Source organism: Pelodiscus sinensis, chromosome 1, assembly GCF_052426305.1.
Source record: "Pelodiscus sinensis isolate ZL-2025 chromosome 1, ASM5242630v1, whole genome shotgun sequence".
NCBI classification, from domain to species: Eukaryota; Metazoa; Chordata; order Testudines; family Trionychidae; genus Pelodiscus; species Pelodiscus sinensis.
Genome location: NC_143052.1, coordinates 128721906 through 128743091, shown reverse-complemented (window position 1 = coordinate 128743091; position 21186 = coordinate 128721906). Strand labels below are relative to the sequence as shown.

Below are 21186 nucleotides of genomic sequence, written 5' to 3'. Positions count from 1 at the left end.
TTAATGGTTATTTTTCATTTTATTTTACTTTTCATTTTGTAACTGATATGGCGGGGTGTCAATTTTATTCTCATGGGCAGGGTAATCTTATTACAGTTGCTTTTACAATGTTTCCAGATTATTTAAAAGTTACTCTAAGAAGGCTTATTTACATAATTCATGCTCTTCTAAATTGCACTAGGCAAAACAAAAATATTTCCAAAAAGATAGATATCTACTCCTGCTACTGTAAATGCTTAAATATAACAATTAGTATGTTTCTATAGATAACATTTAGGTCAAACACAAACATTTACAGTACATGTGCGTGTAAAAAGGTAAAATCTTTCAACATTAATCTTGCTGAAGGACATGGACTGTATTTGATTTTTGCAAATATCTAAATCAAGACAGAACTTTGTTTTTTCTAATTAAATTTACATTACGAATTTTTAAATGGATATACATTATTTTGTTTGCAATTTGCAATAAAATTTAACTTCCAAATAAACAACTTCATAGAAAAATATAGGAGAAATTCTAGATATTTAAACCAGTATTCTCATTTCTTCTGGTGGCATACATCTTATTACTCCAGAGGGGTTAATGTTTAGAGGTCAGAGTCAGTGTAGAAGACACTCGGAAAATCTGGGGGAGCATATTGCTCAGCTGATAAAACATTTCCTCTGATATAGTCTGTAAAAAAGAAGACATCAGAAAGCATTTATCTGTATGCTATAATTTAGATGTCAAACTATTCTCTATTTTCTCTCCTCTCCCAGTACTATACTCAGTAGAACCAGGTCTACTATTCCCAAATGAGGTTTCTAGCCACTTATTCTATGACTAGGTCCCCACTTGGAATGTGAGATGATCTTCAAATAATTGCATCTGAGTTAGACAAGGCATGGCAAATCATGAAAAAGTAATAATGGGCCTTTTGTTAATAGTGGTAATTTGGAAAAGCTAGAGCAGACTTCATTCAAGTATTATGTTGTCTTGTCATACCTGCTTTTTTGTAACCAGACATCTTACTGCAACTGTGTTATTCTTTTTTTTTTAAAGTCATTAATACAACATAAAATTCAAAAAACTAGAAGTGTTAATAGAAACCAGTATAGAAATCAAACCCAGACACTTTGGTAGACTTTTACATTTTGTAGGTACCGAACATTACTGCAGTTCTAACAGCATCCTCAAAATACATGCAAAATTGTGACCTGTGCCAAATAAGCCAATTAAAGTATAAAATGGGGTGGAAGATTATTATTTCAGTATCTAATTTCCACAATATCATAAATGAAGTAGGGCTTTAGCTATAACCTAATTATGGTCATTAGTAAGACAAAACCTACTTGAGAATATTGCCTCGTCTTTATATTAGTAAAACTATCTATTTAAATAAAATTTCTATCTCCAATTACTGACCTCTCTCTCAAGTAGACCTAGCATAGTGCTTTGCATTTCAGATAGGTTTCTCTCTGAATTCCAGTATTATATCAGATTTTACTACCGTATTTTCCGGCGTATAAGGCGACTGGGCGTATAAGACGACCCCCTAATTTTCCAGTTAAAACATAGGTTTTGGCCTGTACTCGCCATATAAGACTACCCCCCTTCCGAGGCAACACCATTTAATAACATCAGATTTGATTTAAATAATTTTAATTAAAATGGTTTTGACTTACCGATACTTAAAATCCTTCAAAATCCTCATCATGTTCATACAAAGCCTGCTCGGCTTGGCAAAGGTTGTAATAGCCCGCCTCTCTGACTCAGCCAATCCGAGCAGGCTTTGAATGCATTAATAGATGACACCACTTGCCGTGATTGGCTCAGCGTGGTACATACAGTATCAGCACAGGGACGTTCTGTATGTAGCTGAAGCTACAGTACTGTATTTGGGCACATCCAGCGGGCTAAAAGGTAATAATAGGGACGTTCTATATGTAGCCGAAGCTACAGTATGTTTATACCCGGCGTATAAGACGACCCCCGATTTTTGGGGGATGTTTTTTAGTATAAAAAGTCATCTTATACACCGGAAAATACGGTATACGTTTTTGATTCTTGCTGTCTACAGGCTTACAACTTTGTGTTTGTGACAAACAGTTTTTCAAACATATGAATATGATTCCAAATAATATTCCCTGTGCCAGCTAACTTTGGAATGTATATAACATTCAGGGCCACAACTAATGAACAAAACTTAGCACTAATCACACCTTTTGGAACACTTCCTGCTCCGGAAGGTCATCCAAAATTCGAATTTTAACAATTTGGTAGAATCTTTTTTGGGTTAGGGGCACTGACCCACAGGAAAAAAAAAATCAGTCAGGGCCCACACACAAGTGAGAAGCAAAAGCAAACAAAAAAACCCCACCTCACTGACATGATCCACAGAGCCTAATGGAGCTCAAACTGGTCGATTTTGTGTGTTCCAGTGTCATGGGAAGACTGCAGAGGAGTGGGGAGCTGGAGTACCAGAGCAGTTCCCCAATGCCGGAGGGGAGCCCTGAACCTCGAGGGCTGGATCCAGGAAAGCCAGGGGTTACATCTGGCCTCCTGGTCTTAGGTTACCCATCCCTGATAAAAAGCTTCAGAGATGTAGTGTACGCCTTTTGGGACCTGATCCCATGCCACTGATGTAAATAAGTTGTGCCACTGATTCAGTGGGAGCACGATCAGGCTCTTGACAGACTAACTTTCAAAGATGCTGGACAGCCAACTGTAAAAGCTTAAAATAAAGCCATTTAAGATTATACTCCATATTTTCCAAAGAAATTAGAAGTAATAACATCTCTCTATATTAATGATAAATATATATTCTTTAAAACACAGTAAATTATCTGGATTCCAGTTATCAGATTATCTGTTTAATAATTGATACATGATACATCCTATAATTCTTTCTATGTGAGGGTGGCAAAAAGTGGTTCAAACATTAAATATCACAACACCTCTACAGCATGTATTATTCCCAATTTATAGATGAGAGAACTAAGGCACAGAGAGGTTAACTGATTTTTTAAAAAGATTATATATAAAGGCTAACAGCATGGCAGAAAATCCAGATTTGTTGCTCCCAGGGCATTCTTCTATTTTTGTCTCCTAAATCATACCAGGAGTTAATTTCTCAATTTGACATACCTGTGGTACCAGAAATTGTACAGTCCGAGAAATTCCTCCATCCCATGAAGCCATTTCCATCATGAAGCCTAGCAAATAACATACACATATTCACATACCGTAGGCATTAGGTTTTCCTTTTAGTGACACTCACTGAGAACAGTATGGCTGTGTCTACATTGGCATCCCTTTCCGGAAAAAGTAGAAATAAGAGATCCTCCGGAAAAGGGCTTATTTTCTGGAGAATCACGTCTAGACTGGCGCTTTTCTCCGGCTTATCCCCAAGCCGGAAAAAAAGCGGCAGCCATGTAAATGCAAATGCCGCGGGGGATATTTAAATCCCCCGTGGATTTGCAATTGCGATGTCTCATTAGCATCCCTTTTCCGGAAACGGATGCCAATGTAGACACAGCCTATAAGTTTATATATGCAGTTATGACTAGGAACAATTACCCAGCATTGCTTGGGTCATTATCTCAATTAATTTTTGGTTTGTTTTTTTTGAAAATTAAAATGTACATGCAAATCCAGGTTTGGCTGGGAGGCGGGGGTGGGAGGGCACAGAAGGACCACTTGTGATAATGTTAAGTGATTTCTGCTTACAGTGAATGTGACAGAATAAGAAGAGAAGCATGCACTAACCTTTGACACACTTAAACACAAGCTCTGCCCTCTTTAAGCACCATGGTATAGTCATTTCCTTTAAAAAAAATAAATTGGCTGAAGTTAGTAAAATATAACCTAAGTGGCAGCAGGTGGCTCAAGACAACAGATTGTTGTTGCTGCCAGACAAAGTTTTTCTGTCAAGTCTCTGATGTTTTTGTGTTTACCTTATTCCAATATCTCTACTACTCTCATTGTCTTTACAGTCTCTAGCATTATGAACTTACACACCTGCGCATTTGCTGAATACAACTTTGCTAGAAAGCAGAAAGTTCTCAAGCAGAGGTCTCTCTTGAATGTCTCAAATTACAGATCACATTTGCTAATGCTGTTTATTGATCCGCATCATTCTTTTCAAATAATATTATAAAAAATACTTAGCTTTCCGGAGTATTTCAAAACTGAGATTTTCAAAAGAATACGGATGCACAGCACCCCTTCATCTCAAGGGATACTTACATGCACTATCACCATAAGCAGCTTTGATAATCACAGCTTTCATGAATTAGGTACAGTTAAACTGGTTTAGATTGTCAGAGTAAGAATGTATTCAGCAGCCTAACTGCAGTAACTGATAATTTGTTGGTATTTTTACATACTAGGACAGATAGGTCTTGTGTCAGGGTTAGATGTGCATCACAAAATATCAATAACTCAAGTGATACAAATATAATAAGAAATTGACAGAAAATGTGGTAGTTTACATTAAATACCAAGATTAGGTATGATACCTAGAAAGTTTCCCAAGAGTAATGGTTAATAGGGACTTGTCAAATAAATTTGAGATCTAAATAATATGAACATTTGGAAACATTAAATGAATTTAGGACATACCTTGGAGTCTCAGCCAAGGAATGGATTAAAAAATGTATTCTCCCTCAGTGGCAGATAAATGTCAATTTTATTTAAAAAATAATTCCTATGATTCACACTCTGTAACTTTAAAAGATAAGCACTTCCTAGTAGGAATGAACTGAACAATGCATATAAAAATGGACTACATACTCTTCCAAATTTCCAGTTTAAGCTGTTCTGTATTTCATAAAACCTGCAAATGTTTCTAAATCTGCACAGGGTAAATGTGTTGTCCACAAAACAAATTGTCAAATGCCACACAAAGAGCATCTCTACAGCAGGAAAAACACAACCTCATTTAAAAAGTATCCAACTTCTGATCATTTGATAATGCAAATACAGTTCACCCCATACAGGGCCTTAGAGGGTTGCTGAAAGCCATAGTTCGCTACACTAGATAGTGAATCTTTATTAAAAATATATATATCTAGAGTGGTGGTAAATCCAACATCATAAAATAAACACTTAAAAACAAATTTCTCATGATGCAAATCCTTAGCATGTTTGCTTTGCCCTTGGTTATGCAACAAATGAATCAGATAGCACAGTGCTGGACAACAGCAAATAAATTTTTTTCAAGCTTTCCGGAAGAAATACTGGGTCTTCATTGTAATTTATCTGCCTACACAGGCTGTTTGTCACATGTAAAGTAGGCGTTGGTTGGTGGTTTTGATCCCTGTTTTGGCCTAGGTTAAAAACCAGTGTCTAAAAAGAAAAGGTCCTTTTGCCCTGAAGGCAAATTAGCAGTAGTTTTGCAGTCACTAAGGTCAAAAAACAGTTGATGCCTTAAAAGGACTACTGAAGAAGCAGGATATGACACCAGTTCTTGGACTGTGTCAGAGGAGTACAGAGGTTAAGGTTTGGGGGCACTCATAGAAATAACTGATTGGATACAGAATGCCAATGAATTAAACCCACAAAAACTCAAATATGAATTAAAATTTGAATCATTACTGGGTCATTTTCAAAAATGATGCACTCATGGATTTCATTATGTTATCAGGGTATTTTTTGCATGCCATATATTCCTTTACTGTTCATGAGGCTGCTCAAACCAGATGGACAGGGTCCTATGTGTAAGAGGTATAGAAAATATATCATTCTGGGTTGAGTTTTGATTGGTGTCATTTTTGTGAGGTAAAATAACTTTTCACAGAGCTGTGATCTGCTATCAGTAACCACCATCCCATCCCTGCCTTGCCCTCTAAAATCTACCAACCCCCCCCCCCCCCACCACCACCACCACCCGGATTTGTAAGTAAAGTGGCCATTGTCTAGGAATTTGTTTTCCCTGTTGGTCCAAGATAGACCGATTTTTGTTGTCCTATCTATAGAATATGCTGCAACCTTTATACACACATGCTTCTATCAGAAGATACAGAGTCAGTAGGACTAGTCACATGCATAAAGATAAGCTGGTTATGACATCTGGTACCCTTATGTTCACCACTTTTACAAGATCAGCAACTTTTGTACAAACTATGAGGTATCATTGGAAAGTTCAATCTACCGAACACACCTGTTCTGGTAAAATGTGAATGTGGGGCCACATTGTATACAAAGTTATAAGACTCTGCTGTGGCCATGTCTACACTCACAAGCTTTCAGTGGCAAAGTTGTACCAATACAGCTGTGCAGGAATAAGAGTGCTAGTGTGGCCACATTATGTTGATGGAAGAGAGCTCTCTCATTGATATAATAAAAGCAGCTCAATAAGCTATAGTAGCTATGTTGGCAGGAGACTGTCCGCTGCCGACATAGCGCTATACACAAGTGTTTACACTAGCAAACCTTCTGTCATTCAAGCAGGTGTTTTTCCATACCCAAATGACAAAAGTTTTGCTGCCATAAGTGCTACTGTAGACATTGCCTGAGACATACTTCAAGTTTAGAAAAGCAGGCACAAACCAGTTCCTCAGAAAAAAGGCAAACTGATATTTCAGCCAAGTGTCAAGAAAATCAGATGAACTATCACTTGGTTAAGTGGACATTTTTGGCAAAAAGAAGGATGTGAATGAAAAGTTTATGTTTTGAAACTGGAATAGCAGGAAATTCCTGTAAAATCAAACTCTGTTCCCTGAAATGATATTCAAAGAAATAGGAAAAAGAAAAAGAAAAAAAGAAAGAACAGAGGCCACAAAGTATTCTCTCTCACTCTTTACCCAGGCAACCACAACACCTGAGGAACAAAGCAACAGCTTTGAACTGAGGGTGGGGGAGCTCCTGTTTGAAAGGAGTTCAGCCTAGTAACACTACTCTAGTATGTGATTAGAGAAATTTTTGCTTTGAATTTACTTGGCTTGATAAGTTAGGTATTAAGTTTGTTTTACCTTAATTTCCTTGTTACCAGTTCTGATTTTTATTCCTCATTACTTGTAAACACTTAATTTATCTTTCTGTAGTTAAACTTCTTTTATTTAGTTCTAAACCATAATGTGTTTCAACTGAAGTGTTTGGGAAGCTCCATCTGATATAACAAAGCTTGTGCATGTTATTTTTGATTAATAAAATGATGGACTTTCTATGAGCTTCTGTTGTCCAGGAAGTCATTGAGTAATACAAGATGCACGTTTCCTGGTGTCATTCTGCCATATAATTCAGGAGTGGCTAAGTATGAGTACTCATAACTCAGCTGGGAATAATTTACATGCTAGAGGCTATAACTGTCCATCTGTTCAGGTTATACCCTAAGGAATGTCACACAAGTACTCATGTTTAGATAGCATCAGAGAGCTATGAGAACTAAAAATAGGGGGTTTAAGTCCTAAAGTTTTTAAGCAGTTCTTGGTCAAGCAAAAGTCCAATTAATTTAAGTAAATTTGCCTTGGTGAGGACATAAGGCTTGGTTACAGTAGATATACTTTGACTAAACCATGATCCCATCCCTGTCTTGCCCTTTAAAATATACCTCCCCCCCCCAAAGAAAACCACCCAAAAAAACTCCCCAGGAGTTGTAAGTGGCCATTATCTAAGAATTTGTTTTCCCTGCTGGTCCAAGACAGACCAATTTTTGTTGTCCTATAGAATATGCTGCCACCTTTATAGGATGAAGTTTAAGGACAAACACAAAGTGCTCCACTTAGGAAGAAACACTTAGTTTCACACATACAGAATGGGAAGCAACTGTCTAGGAAGGAGTATGGCAGAAAGGGATCTAAAAGTCATAGTGGAGTACAAGCTAAATATGAGTCAACAGTGTGATGCTGTTGCAAAAAAAGCAAACATGATTCTGGGATGCATTAACAGGAGTGTTATGAGCAAGACATGAGAAGTCACTCTTCTGCTCTACCCTGTGCTGATTAGGCCTCAATTGGAGTATTGTGTCCAGTTCTGGGCACCATATTTCAAGAAAGATGTGGAGAAAATTGGAGAAGGTCCAGGAAGAGCAACAAGAATGATTAAAGGTCTAGAGAACATGAGCTATGAAGGAAGACTAAAGGAATTGGGCTTGTTTGGTTTGGAAAGGAGAAGACAGAGGGGACATGATAGTTGTTTTCAAGTATCTAAAAGGGTGTCACAAGGAAGAGGGAGACAAATTGTTCTCCTCAGCCTCTGAGATAGGACAAGCAACAATGGGCTTAAACTGCAGCAAGGGAGGTTTAGGTTGAACATTAAGAAAAACTTCCTAACTGTTAGGGTGATTAAATTGCCTAGGGAGATTATGGAATCTCCATCACTGGAGCTTTTAAGAGCAGGATAGATTGACATCTGTCAGGAATGGTCTAGATGGTGCTTGGTCCTGCCATGAGGTCAGGGAACTGGACTTGATGACCTCTCAAGCTCCTTCCAGTTCTAATGTTCTAGGATTCTAAATGCCAATTTGGAAGCATTCATATGATATGAATGAGTAAAACTGTTTGTGGTGGTACAATAACATACAGCCTAAATAGCTGCTTTACAACAAAAATACACAAACAGCCAGTTTATGGTTCAGATTGTAAATCTCCATTTTTAATTTAGACTTTTCAGAAGATGTTCTGCATCGTTGTAATGGTCACAAAAGGTTCTTGGCTGTCACTACTGAGGAGTTTTCTTCTCTTCTATAGAATTGTAATGCATACAACAGTAATGGCCCCTCTATACACAGTTGTGCTGATTTTAAAAATGAAATGTTAACACCTATTCATTAGGTGGTATGAAGTTCTCAGTTTATACAGAATACAGAACAAGTATGACTTTGCGTGTACGGACATCTATAAAAAGTACTTCTAAAAAAACCCAATAGTCTGCTTGATAATTATTTGTACTGCCATATCATTAAGGGGCTCTAGTTATAGATCAGAATCATTTAGACACAAATAAAACAGTAAAACCAACTTTTTTTGTCACATTCGCTTTATATGCAGTCCCAATACAGGTAAAAAAGAAGTCACCCTTCATTCAGCTCAATAAGCTTCAGACCGTTGCTAAGCTATAAAAATCCATCTATAAAAGGGGATTTTTTTTTTTTTTGCAGAACAACAAAAAGCTCCTGATGTATGCCTGTCACAATGAAACATCTCAACATTCCTGCAGCTGTGCTCCTGGTTAACCACTTTACAAAAAATTTTTATACGTAGGTGGTAAACACAACTTTAGAAAACAAGGTTTCCAAAAGGCATGAAGTTCAGATTAGCTTTCAGAAATCTGATATTTTTCACTTTTCCCTCTACAATGTATTACAAAAGTTGCATGTTTTAAATTAGATCCGCCAGCTGCAGTAAATTGTTTGTTACCAACAGTTCCAATTAAATTCACAAAAGTATATCAAGCATGAATATATAATTTTGGCTAAATATACACATACTATGCTTGTCACAACATATATTCTGCAAATGCATAAACCAGAAAACCAGTACAAAAATGGAGATTAAAAAGTTAACATTTAAGAATCTAACGACCTTTTTATTCTTCAGTTTCACACATTAGAAGATATTCTTTCACTAGGATCTCATCAGAAATAAATACATCACAGGCTACATCTGCATAACTACTCCAAAGCAGATGCACTAATGCAGCATGTTTGCTGAAAACATGCTATGCCAATGTCAGAATGCCCTAACATTCGCACAATTACTCCACCTTGGTTGGTATGGACAGTACAAAATGTGTTGAAGAAAATCCACAAAATATCTCTCAGGAATTAACTGATGCTCTCCTTCCCTAATTAAAACTGAAGACAAAAATTCTGATAACAAATCTACATGAATAGACTTCTGCCTGTATAGATTACCTCAGGTTGGCAGCTTGAAAAAAAAAGGGTTATATCAGACAGAGATAAGATTTAATTTAGAGAGTTAGCTGTCTAGTTCTAAACTTTTAGGCTGAGGTATGTAAGTTTGCACAACATTAATTGAAAGTTTCCTAACTTTTGCACCATTAAATCTTTTACAATAATAGATATTGAGCCTGCAAAAGAATTGGTGTATACCTTGGCTGTGTCTACACTGGGCCACTTATTCCGGAAAATCAACCGCTTTTCCGGAATAAGCTGCGAGCTGTCTACAATGGCCCTTGAATTTCCGGAAAAGCAACGATGCTCTACTGTACAAAATCAGCCGCTATTCCGGAAAAACTATTCTGCTCCCGCTCGGGCATAAGTCCTTATTCCAGAACACTGTTCCGGAAAAGGGCCAGTGTAGACAGCCCACTAGTCTTTTCCGGAAAAAAGCCCCGATCGCGAAAATGGCGATCGGGGCTCTTTTCCGGAAAAGTGCATCTACATTGGCCACAGACGCTTTTCCGGAAAGGGCTTTTCCGGAAAAGCAGCCTTCCAATGTAGACGCTCCTTTTCCAGAAAAACTGAAAACGGAATAGTATTCCGTTTTAAGCATTTCCGGAAATTCATGCCAGTGTAGACACAGCCCTTATGTCTGTGTGGAGTGCCATTTAAGTCAGATACACTGCATACATGTAAGGATCCCTACTGGTGATTCATTTGCAGGACTAGGCTCATAATTATTTGTGGTTTCTGAAGAAAGAACATGAAATGCTGAAAGTGGTGTTTTAAGTTAGATTGCTCCCTCCCTTTTTCTTTTTATAAAGACTCAGAGCATCTTGTACTATCTACAAATGATAAATAGAACCGACAAACAGTGCTAGAATAGTCTCAATGTCTCATCTCCACTTTTTTTCATGCCGCATCAATGAAAACTGCAAATAAGACACAGCAACTGTAGAGCTTTCTCAATTAGACCAGCAGATCTACACATACTACCTTTTTGAGTGCAAATATAGAGGTGAAATTCCTGGGTGGCTTTTTATCATATTTACTTACCTCTGACATATCATGTACCAGTAGAAGAGGGATGCTAATTGTAGTAATATCATGTGTACAGCAAACTTTAAGAATATTTCTGAGGCCCATGATCGCAGGATCCCGAGCAGTAATATTACCAGACCGTACATTATCATCCACACACAGATGAAAAGCAACATGAATTTCAGAAAGATTTGAATGGCGTGTGATGTAAAATTCTCCTGCAGAATAATGAAAGACCATGTAATCTCTCTGATGCTAGTAATCTGTGCTAAACACAAACAAACAACAAAGCATGCTGGGAATGACAGTGTAAATGTTTTAATATCAAAATGTGGGGCATAATGCTCCTTTATTAAATATAATCAATTGCTGTATCTTCCTTACTGTTATTTTAAAAATACAAGGCAAAATGTGCCCATTTAACCTAGATCAGAACTTATAAATAAGAAAAGCCACTAACAGATGTAAAAACCTGGAGAACAGTGACGCCCATTCCCTGTTCACATTGTCCCAAGACTTATTTCCATGCCTTACCACTGTATTTAGTTGCCATCACAGAGATCTAGCGTAATAAGGCATGCCAGTGCCAATACAGACAGATACAATCTATATGTGGTAGAAAACGTCAGCGGAGGAAAAAAATAAAGAGGAGGTGTAACAGTGAAAACATATACGCAAGCAGTGAAGTGCAGACAGATGTGGGAGGCGGAAATAGCCAAAATGGATAGGTTAAAATAAAGGCTACAAAAAGCCTGTGGGAAAGGATAGTGGGTTATCTAACTGAGGAATGTACAGGAAGATGAAGATGATTATCAGAGCGCAATCAAAATTAAAGTGTGTAGTAATGGGGGATTTTAAATATTGAGATTTCTTTTAAAAGTGCCTAAAACAGTATGTCAAAAGGTATTTTTAAATGAGGTGGAACAATATTTTAAACTCAAAAGTGGATGAAGTAATGAAGGGCAATGGAATTTTGGATCTGAATTAGCCGACAAAAGTAACAGATATGAAGCTCTGAGGAAATCTGGGGGATAGCTACCACAAATTAAGATGCCAATCCAACAAATAGATCCACTTGAGCATAGTCACACTGAAGTTAAGGGACATTTCAGAAGAGAATCTTGTTGCAGGACTGGGATTTGATTATAAAGATGCAATAAATAAATAAATTAATGGAGATTGCCTATCTCCTAGAACTGGAAGGGACCTTGAAGGGTCATCAAATCCAGTCCCCTGCCTTCACAGCAGGACCAAGTACCATCCCTGACACATTTTTGCCCCAAATTGCCTCCACAAGGATTGAACTCATAACCCTGGGTTTAGCAGGCCAATGCTCAAATCACTGAGCTATTCCTGCCCCCCTAATATAGAAACAGCCTCATCAGGACATGGATTTTCATGAACAAATACTTTTGAAATAATATTGTAGGCAATGTAAAAGCAGCTAGCACACCAGATAGAAAATGGAGAGAGGGGGAAAAAAGTTCTTGATGTTACTCTTGTAGCACCACTCACACAAAATACAAATATTTTTAGAAGAGGCTGAAAGAAATGTACATGAACAAACTGGAATACAAGAGTGAAAAAAGGGATAATAGGAAAGGCAGTAGGTGTGTCTATTTCTGTGTATTGTGTCAAAAAATGCAGATATAAAGGAGGAAAAAGGAAAGAATGCTTGTGATACGAGGTGGCAAGGGAAACAAAGTTTTTAGTTGGGCCTTTTCATTCTGATAGGCTAATTTCAACACTGCTATATAAAATGGAGGGAGAAATGCTATTCTCTCTATGGGGCTGACCTGTACACGTTTGTACATTCATTTAATTGCACTGGTTTAGAAACAGCAACAGTGAAATCAGTGCAACCACCACATTCCCTGCATGGACCCTTTTACATCAATTTGAATGTATTTTAACATAAGATTGATGTTAAAAAAAAAAAAAAAAAAAAAAGTGTCCACATTAGGGATTGTTCTGATTTAACTAAATCTGTTTGTAAGCAGTGCACAAGTTGTGTGTAGATGTTCCAATTATTTCTACGGAATTTGTTCTTACTAATGGGACAACACACACACAGAAACAATAAGAGATATTTCCTCCTGAAGTGTCTGGTTCAATACAGTATTGAAGTATCTTCTTAAGATGATGCATAAAACTAATCCTACTGACTTGACCCGAAGGTCTTAGAGATGGCACAAAAATCCTTCTGCTGGAACGAGGAAGTCCTAGATAATTGTCATTGGCACTAACAAGGAACTGAAGGGATGGTGGGTCAGCAGGGATCAGTAATGGGTACTATATGAAGGCACAATTTCAGGAGACACCCAGACTGACCACAAGCATGCTACTAGCAGAAAAATCTTCTGATAATATTAAAAGATAACTGTTTCCTGAAAATATTTCAGTGCTCCTTTAAATACTGTAAGGTGGATTGTTTTTTATCTGGAAAAAAAAAAATCTTAGGCAGAATGGTTAAGTGACTTCCAAAAGTCACATGGCAAGTCAGCGGCAAAGTTGGGAATAGAATCCAGATGTCCCGACACCCAGACCTGTGCCACAGCCATATAAGAACATCCGTTGTCTCAAATTCATGGCAAGTTCTGATTAGTTTCAGACACATGCTCAGAATTTAGAACTAACAAAATATGTATCTATAAAGTTCAGTATGCTTAAAAACCCCAACAAATGAAAATCCCCCTAATAGTACTCACCAGGCAAAATATTTGATTGATTTCGTTCAATGTTCTTGGACATATCTTCATTTCCACCATTTCTGTTTACTGAATCTGTATGTAAAGTAACCATTAAATATATTGTATATAAGCTATTTATTATATTAGTCTTGGTAAACTAACATTGAATATTTTAAGAATTTCAGAGGGCTTCGGATCAACTCCTAAATTAACATGAATATTTTAATGGACCTCAGTAAGCTTTGAATCAGGTTCTAAATGTAAAATCTTCTCTTTGACTCAGCTTTCACACAGCAGTCCTTTATTTAGGCATACTCCAAAAACTCAAAATACAATAGAAAGAGAAATCTATAAACTTTTTATACCTGCCAGACTTGGAAGGAAGGAAGATGATCATTTCATTGTACTTGAAAGGGAAACAGGTACTATCATGGTGAGGCCATACAGTCATTTTAGGCCAGTGGTTCTCAACTCAAGGCCCATCTGTGGCCCAATCTGCACACAGTGGTGGCTCATGTGACATCCTCAGGGCCATACATGTAGTATGGACACTGTGCATGTGTGGCCCCCATAACACAGAGCTGCACATTTGGCCCAGAATGGTAAATAGCTTGAGAACCACTGCTCTAAGTTCCTAAAGATGCCCTCTCCTCCCTTTGTCTCCTAATTTTCATTTATTTCTTTGGTCTTAACTCTCTTAAGTCACATTAGGGTCTTATAGATAAAAGGAGAGCAATAACTCAATTTTAAAAAAAATTGCAAACAAATGTTTATGGAAACCCATTAATATATAACAATTCACTATTAATTTTATACAAAAAGAGTTTAATACAAATTTTAAAATACAATGATTTACTAAATGAAATAAGCTACTTCTTTGTGTCCCATGGAGAGTTGTGGAGATGTTCACATAAAACCGGAAGTGAAGAAAATACAACTATTTTCATAAGACTATTACAACATGCTGGTTCCTAAAGGAAAATAGTTTCTCTATATACTTTGTGAGCCTACTCATGTTACTGACTCATTTAAACCACATAAGTACTTGTTTGCATGAATACAAAAAGTATGAGTACTGCCTCAACAGCATGTGGTTGAAGACTTCCTGTCATTTTGTGCAATCTCTTAGCCACTTGTAAATACAAAGTAGAGAGGTGAATGAGGCACTTCTCCCTGGCCCTTATGTCATTCATCATATTTTCTTTACTACCCAGTGACCTTGAGGGAAAAAATGTAACTCCCTCCACACTACTGAAAGTGTTAAATCTTGATAGAAAATTAAAAAACAAACGAACACCACACACACCTAAAATGTGTCCACATCTATTGTCAGGGTTTAAACTGAAGAGGGAAAAAGTACGGCACATGCCACAATATTTTTCAAGCTGCCACCTTTGGCATCAGAATCTCAAGATTTTTTTTAAGTCCATCTTTTTCTGTTAACTGATGCCACATCGTGTGCCCAAGTTTACAGACTAGAACATTAGCTCTAAAAGGGGTGAATTTCCCCAATCATCACATACACTATGTCTACACTGCTTTCCTTCCCCCCCCCCCCGCAGAAAAACAAATTCAAATGAAGTTAAGCGTGGAATATCGCCGCACTTCATTTGCATAATTAATGAGCCTCTGTTTTTGCGCAAAAGCGGACCCTCATTAAATATGCAAATGAAGTGTGGCGATATTCCACGCTTGCTTCATTTGCATTTGTTTTTCCACAAGAGAGGGGCAATGTAGACATAACCATAGGGTACTAAGTCAATTGTTGGTGCAATTCAGGTATAACTAATACCTCATTTTGGCCTAAAAATGTGGAGATACTGCCACTTGACTAGAGGGGAGAAAAAGAAGATACAGTCAAAGCATGCACCAGAACCTAACTGTGCATATGAACAACACAGAGATAACTAAGCCCAGAAGGACGTGCACAATCATATTTCAATTATCTGCCCAATCTACCCTTAAATGGCTTCTCAAATGGCAGCCTTTGTGGGAGGACATTGGAAGAGTATCTGTATTTTTTTCTTTTAAAAATTTTACGCTGGCTATAGAGGGTTAGTGAAAAATACCATAACAATTAGGGCACATCTAAACTACATTCCTCTTTCGAATGAGGAATGTAAATGAGCCCAATTGAAAATTCAAATGAAGCATGGATTTACAAATCTCGCGCTTCATTTGCATAATCGCATGAGCGCGCTTTTCCGAGAAAGGGTTTTTCAAAAAAGAAACCGCAATCTAGATGGAGTTCTTTCGAAAAAAACCAAACCAAAACCCCTTTTTCAAAAGAACCCGTACTCCTCATTTTTTCAGGAGTACGGGTTCTTTCAAAAAGGCCCCCTCACCCCCCAAAAAAGCGCGCTCACGCAATTATGCAAATGAAGCGTGAGATCTGTAAATCCGCACTTCATTTAAATTTTTGATAGGGCTCATTTAAATTCTTCTTTCAGAAGAGGAATGTAGTTTAGACATAGCCTTAGCTATTACAGGCAGTCCCCGGGTTACGTACAAGATAGGGACTGTAGGTTTGTTCTTAAGTTGAATCTGTATGTAAGTCGGAACTGGCGTCCAGATTCAGCCGCTGCTGAAACTGACCGCCAGTTCTGACTTACATACAGATTCAACTTAAGAACCCCAAGAGTCCCCAAGACAGCTGCTGCTGAAACTGATCAGCGGCTGATTCCAGGAAGCCCGGGGCAGAGCAACTCTGCCTCGGGCTTCCTGTAGTCAGCGCTGGTCAGTTTCAGCAGCGGCTGACTTGGGGACGCCTGGGGCAGAGCAGCTGGGGTGCTGCTGGGTTGCTCCAGTAGCACCGCTCCTCGGCGCTACTGGACCAACCCAGCAGCACCCCAGCTGCTCTGCCCCAGGCGCCCTGATTCAGCCACTGCTGAAACTGACCAGCAGCGGCTGAATCAGGACCTGGGGCAGAGGAGCTGGGGTGCTGCTGGGTTGGTCCAGTAGTGCCCAGAGCGGTGCTCCAGGACCAATCGGCAGTGCCGCAGCTGCTCTGCCCCAGGGTCCAAAACAAAAGCCTGGTCTGCTGGGGGGGGGGGGGGACACACTAGCTGCGCCGCCCCCCCCCCCCCCCCGCAGACCGGGGACACGGGAGCAGAGCCGCAGCGGCGGCGGGGTGCCGCGCCTCTGAGGCTTTGCTCTAGCAAAGTCTCAGAGACGCGGGACCCCGCCGCCGCTGCGGCTTCAGTCCCGGTGCCTGTGGTCTGCTGGGGTCCGCCCCCAGCAGACCACAGGCACCGGGACTGAAGCCGCAGCGGCTGCGGGTTCCCGCGCTTCTGAGGCTTTGCTTTGGCAAAGCCTCAGAAGCGCGGGAACCCACCCGGTGCCCCTGGTCTGCTGGAGACGGTCTCCAGCAGACCAGGGGCACCGGAGCAGCTTATGAATGGGGCTTTCTCGCCCCGGAGCTCGCAGGTAGCAATCCGCCACCTCGACCTCCGGGGCGAGAAAGCCCCGTTCGTAAGTGCGGATCCGACATAAGTCGGATCCGCGTAAGTCAGGGACTGCCTGTATAGTATTTTCTTTTAGGGTATGAACCTAACCTTCCGACAGGATGCACAATGTGGTTACAATTAGGGATGTAGGCGACTAGTCGACTATCTGATAAGCAAAAGCTTATCAGATAATTGAATAATGACTCGACTAGTTGTCCCCCCCCCCCCCCTCACTCCCTCTATCAGAGGCAGCAAGGGCGATTGGGGGAACAGCACCATATGCGGGGGTAGAAGCAAAGGCACAGTTGGGGAACAGCACGAGCGGGGACTGAAGAAGTCACATTAGTGCCAGTTCCTACTGCATTATTTCAGTCTTTGAAATGTAGCAAGAGCCCAAGCTTAAAAGCTGGTTCCTCCCAGCACCATCTCTGGGGTGCTGCCTGCCCCCCGTTGCATCTATCAGAGGCAGTGGGGGGAGAAGGGGAAGTGGGGTCCACAGGGGTCCCAGCCAAGCAGCCCTTGTTTGCAGCGGCCAGGGCTGGCCCCAGACAGTGGCTGCTACTGGAGCAGCCTCTGTTCACAGCTGACAAGGCTGGCTGCTGCAAAGGAGGCTGCTCCGGCACCAGCCCATGTCCGCTGCAAACGGGAAGCTGGACTCAGCACAAGCCAGGACCAAACAGTCCCGGGTTGTGCTGGTCCCAGACGCTGTGGCTCTGCATTTTACATGTAGTAAGAGCCCGAGAACTCTTACTACATTTAAAATGCAGAGCCACAGCGTGGGTGACTCCTGAACCCGGCACAAGCTGTGATTGCTCAGTGCTGGCTCAAACTGGCTCCTGGAGCTACCCCCACTGTGGCTATGCAGAGAGGTCTTATCAAATAATCATATAGTCGATACAAATTGTATTGACTATACGATTAGCTAGGTAACTGCAATTTAACATCCTTAGTTATAATAGTTACAGGATACACATGTATGAGCGTAGAAGCTTAGGATATATGAATCTTTGACCTCTGATCATTTGTAGCTTGGAAAGTAGCGGTGTCAATGTGTACTCAGCTACATGATTAACTGATAAGCCTAGGCTTATTGGTTAATTCTGTCGACTATTTGCACCCCCCACCCCACTGCCTCTGTATCAGAGGCAGCAAGTGATGGGGAAGGAGGCAGGAGTGGGTGACCATGAGGAGTTGGCTCACGCCTGCCCCTCTTGATGCTGCTGGGAGGTGGGGGAAGGAAACAGGCAGAAGCCAGTACTCTTAGGGAGCTGACTTTTAAGTTAAGCCACTTTTTAAACCTGCTTCCCCCACGTACCGACTCCCACTTGCTACCCCGCAGTGCTGCCTCTGATACAGAGGCAGCTCCCTTGGAGTGGGACCAGCAGCCTGCTGGCTGCCAGCCCCAGTCCTGGAGGCTAAAAATAGTTGTATAACACTAAAATGTGATGCGGTTACTCAGTTATTTAATTACATGGTAGCTAACATCCCTATTGTAAAGAAAGCAAGCAATTCTCCCTAGAAGATACTAATGTTGCTCCATACATTAACAGAAGCACTAATAAAAGTTATATCACTGTGCCACACCATGGCCAATACCTTCCTCAGTGCAAGAAAATAAACAATGTCCAAGACAACAATTACTCTTTGCCTACTACATAGATCATTCAGTCTTTTGGAGACCTCTGGAAATCTGAGAGGTGTCAAGAAGAGAAAGGATCTAGCATATGAATGTTTTTCTACATAGACATGAGCCTCCAAAAATACGAAAAAAAAAGAGAGCTAGCTGAATTACTGCTACAAAGCAAAGTAATAAGTAACTTATATTGAAGACCACAGAAACCGCTAATGTTTCTGTCTTTTCTGAGCTCTCTAGCTTCTGCTTATTATTGCAAATTTTGTAGGTTAGTTCCAGACAATTATAGTTTGGCGGACCCTTTATGCCTCAAGATTCAGAAACTTATATAGCACTCTTTTCCTTGCTCCCTGCCCTGCTCCCGAATCCCATGGTGCTTCATTGAAGATCATCCCTATTCTACCTATAGGGAAGCTGAAGTACAGAGCTAAGTGACATGCCCTTACAGACACACACAAAGCATTTCATCACAGGGATATTTTATTTCAAGAAAAATAATTTTGATGGCCACTGACCATTCTGTCTTTTTGATTTACTGCTGCGTTGTGCTCTAGCATAAAGTACAACCTGCTGCACAATTTCCAGCTGCTCCTGAATCCCAGGAAAATGGAAATCTGTGCATTCTTGGCAAACAGTTGCAAAATCTGAAAGAAAGTAAATTTAAAACACATTGCAGCTTCTGTCTATGATTATTATACAATTTTGTGCAATTACTCTATTAAACTAGTGAGAATAGCAAACGTATCTACACTGTTCCACTTTAAATTAAATTTGAGAGAACATTTTTGAACTTAATGAATTATTTAAAAAGTAAAAGTCTTCAAAAGGCTGCTATTGCATACCAAGTAATCCTAAAAGACCATGCCTGAACCAAACAAATACTGTGTGCATAAATTAGTGTTTTCTCTTATATTGTAAGATAAATTTGAATGCTATAACCTCTTTGTTGGTACCTATTATAAATGTTTTAATGAAATGTGTCAATGTTAGTTACCAATAACCAGTATAAACTACTAGTGTAAAATATGTGCGGGCTCTGCAGCTGGCTCCCTGGGAGCAGGGCTGGCAGCCCCGGCTGGCTCTACTCCAGGGGAGCCAGCGAATAACCTGCTCCGTGGGGCTTAAGCAGTCTCTTAAGGACTGCTCTAGCCGTTACCCATTTATCGTAACTGGTAAGCATTACCCTTTTAGGATGATGCTTCCTGGTTAACCAGTTAACCTTTCACATCCCTATTATGTACCCCCAAGTTTCACCCCACTTCAAAGCTTACAAAAACATAAAAATACAAAAAAATGTCTCAGCACACTATTACTGAAAAATTGCTGACACTCATTGTTATCATCTATTATATTTTTGGGAGTGTGTCTGTTTGTGTGTCTGTTCAAGAACTCCTAAACGGTAGGAGCTTGGTGGGACCCTGCTTGCCTCTCATAAGCCTGCATAACTGAACCCCTCATATCCAGCCTCACACAATAGCAACAATTCAAACGAAGCCCATACATTTTAATTTTATTTTCCGAAAAACTAAAATTGAGTTAAGGACCCGAGCCATGCCAGATAAATCTTCTAGTACAATTATAAAATAAAACAACTTAGAATATAAATATTGTGCTTACAGTACAGTGTATAGCATACAGAACAGTAAACAAATCATTGTCTATATAATTTTAGTTTGGACTGACTTCATTGGTGCTTTTTATGTAGCATGTTGTAAAACCAGACAAAGATCTTAATGAATTGTTAACCCCTGTTGAGAACTGCAGCTGTTAAACATACAGTAAGAGAGGAACAGTAAGGTTTTCTTGGTGGAATCAAAGATCTCTGATTTTCAAAACCACTCAGAAATCTTTAACTTTTCTCGCACAAATAGTCCCACTGAATTAAGTGCAACAATTCACCTGAGCAAAGATAAGGATTTGGAAGTGTTTGCAGGGCACAATACAACTATTTATGTGAAGCATTTGTATAAAATACCTGTTCCACTAGTACTAAATAAGTAAGGCTATCAAATCAAGTTATAAGACTTTCTTTCCTGTCCAGCACTGGGCATACTTTCAGCCCTGAACAAATCACATGGCCCTTATCCCATAATGTTTAATTCATGGGCTAAGTGCTGTGTACTTATGGAGCACCATTATCGTCAGCATCTCTCTACAGTCCACTGGTAGGTTTATGTTGCAGGATCAGGGCCCAAGTATTTTCCTTCAATCTGTCTCTAAATAAAAAAGTCACTAGGTTGAGGTTTGTGTATGTTATTTAAAAGCAAACTGAAGGGAAAATATCTTTAAAATATCTATTACCCAAATAAGGAAGCTAATGATTGCAAAGTCTGATAGTAATCATTTTTATCTGTTTTATTTACTTTGTTGACCTCCATAGCATGCAAACAGGTAAACTTTTAAGAGCGCGTTTGGGAAAGATAATGTTTTTTAAGTAGTTTATAAAAAGAAGACATTTTCCCTCAATTTCCCCCCTTACCTGTAAGGCAGTGGTTCTCAAAGTGTGGTCCATGACAGTCTTGCAGGTGGGCCGTGGACTTGGGGCTCATC

At 39.6% G+C, this 21186-nt stretch overlaps 1 protein-coding gene across 5 annotated transcripts in view; it reads right to left on the bottom strand.

Annotated features, from left to right (window-relative positions):
- FERRY3 (FERRY endosomal RAB5 effector complex subunit 3) overlaps window positions 1–21186 on the bottom strand; it is a 37938-nt gene continuing 16752 nt past the window's right edge. For 4 of the 5 annotated variants that reach the window (XM_075900696.2, XM_075900687.2, XM_075900668.2 and 1 more), the window contains 6 exons: window positions 19152–19280; window positions 13576–13650; window positions 10883–11085; window positions 3751–3808; window positions 3130–3197; window positions 1–675 (listed from right to left, as the gene is read on the bottom strand). In XM_075900696.2, coding sequence (XP_075756811.2) covers window positions 583–675; window positions 3130–3197; window positions 3751–3808; window positions 10883–11085; window positions 13576–13650; window positions 19152–19280 — 626 coding nt within the window. In that variant the 3' untranslated portion in view covers window positions 1–582. The remainder of the gene's footprint in view (window positions 676–3129; window positions 3198–3750; window positions 3809–10882; window positions 11086–13575; window positions 13651–19151; window positions 19281–21186) is intronic. The other variant, XM_075900664.2, reaches the window with a different exon arrangement.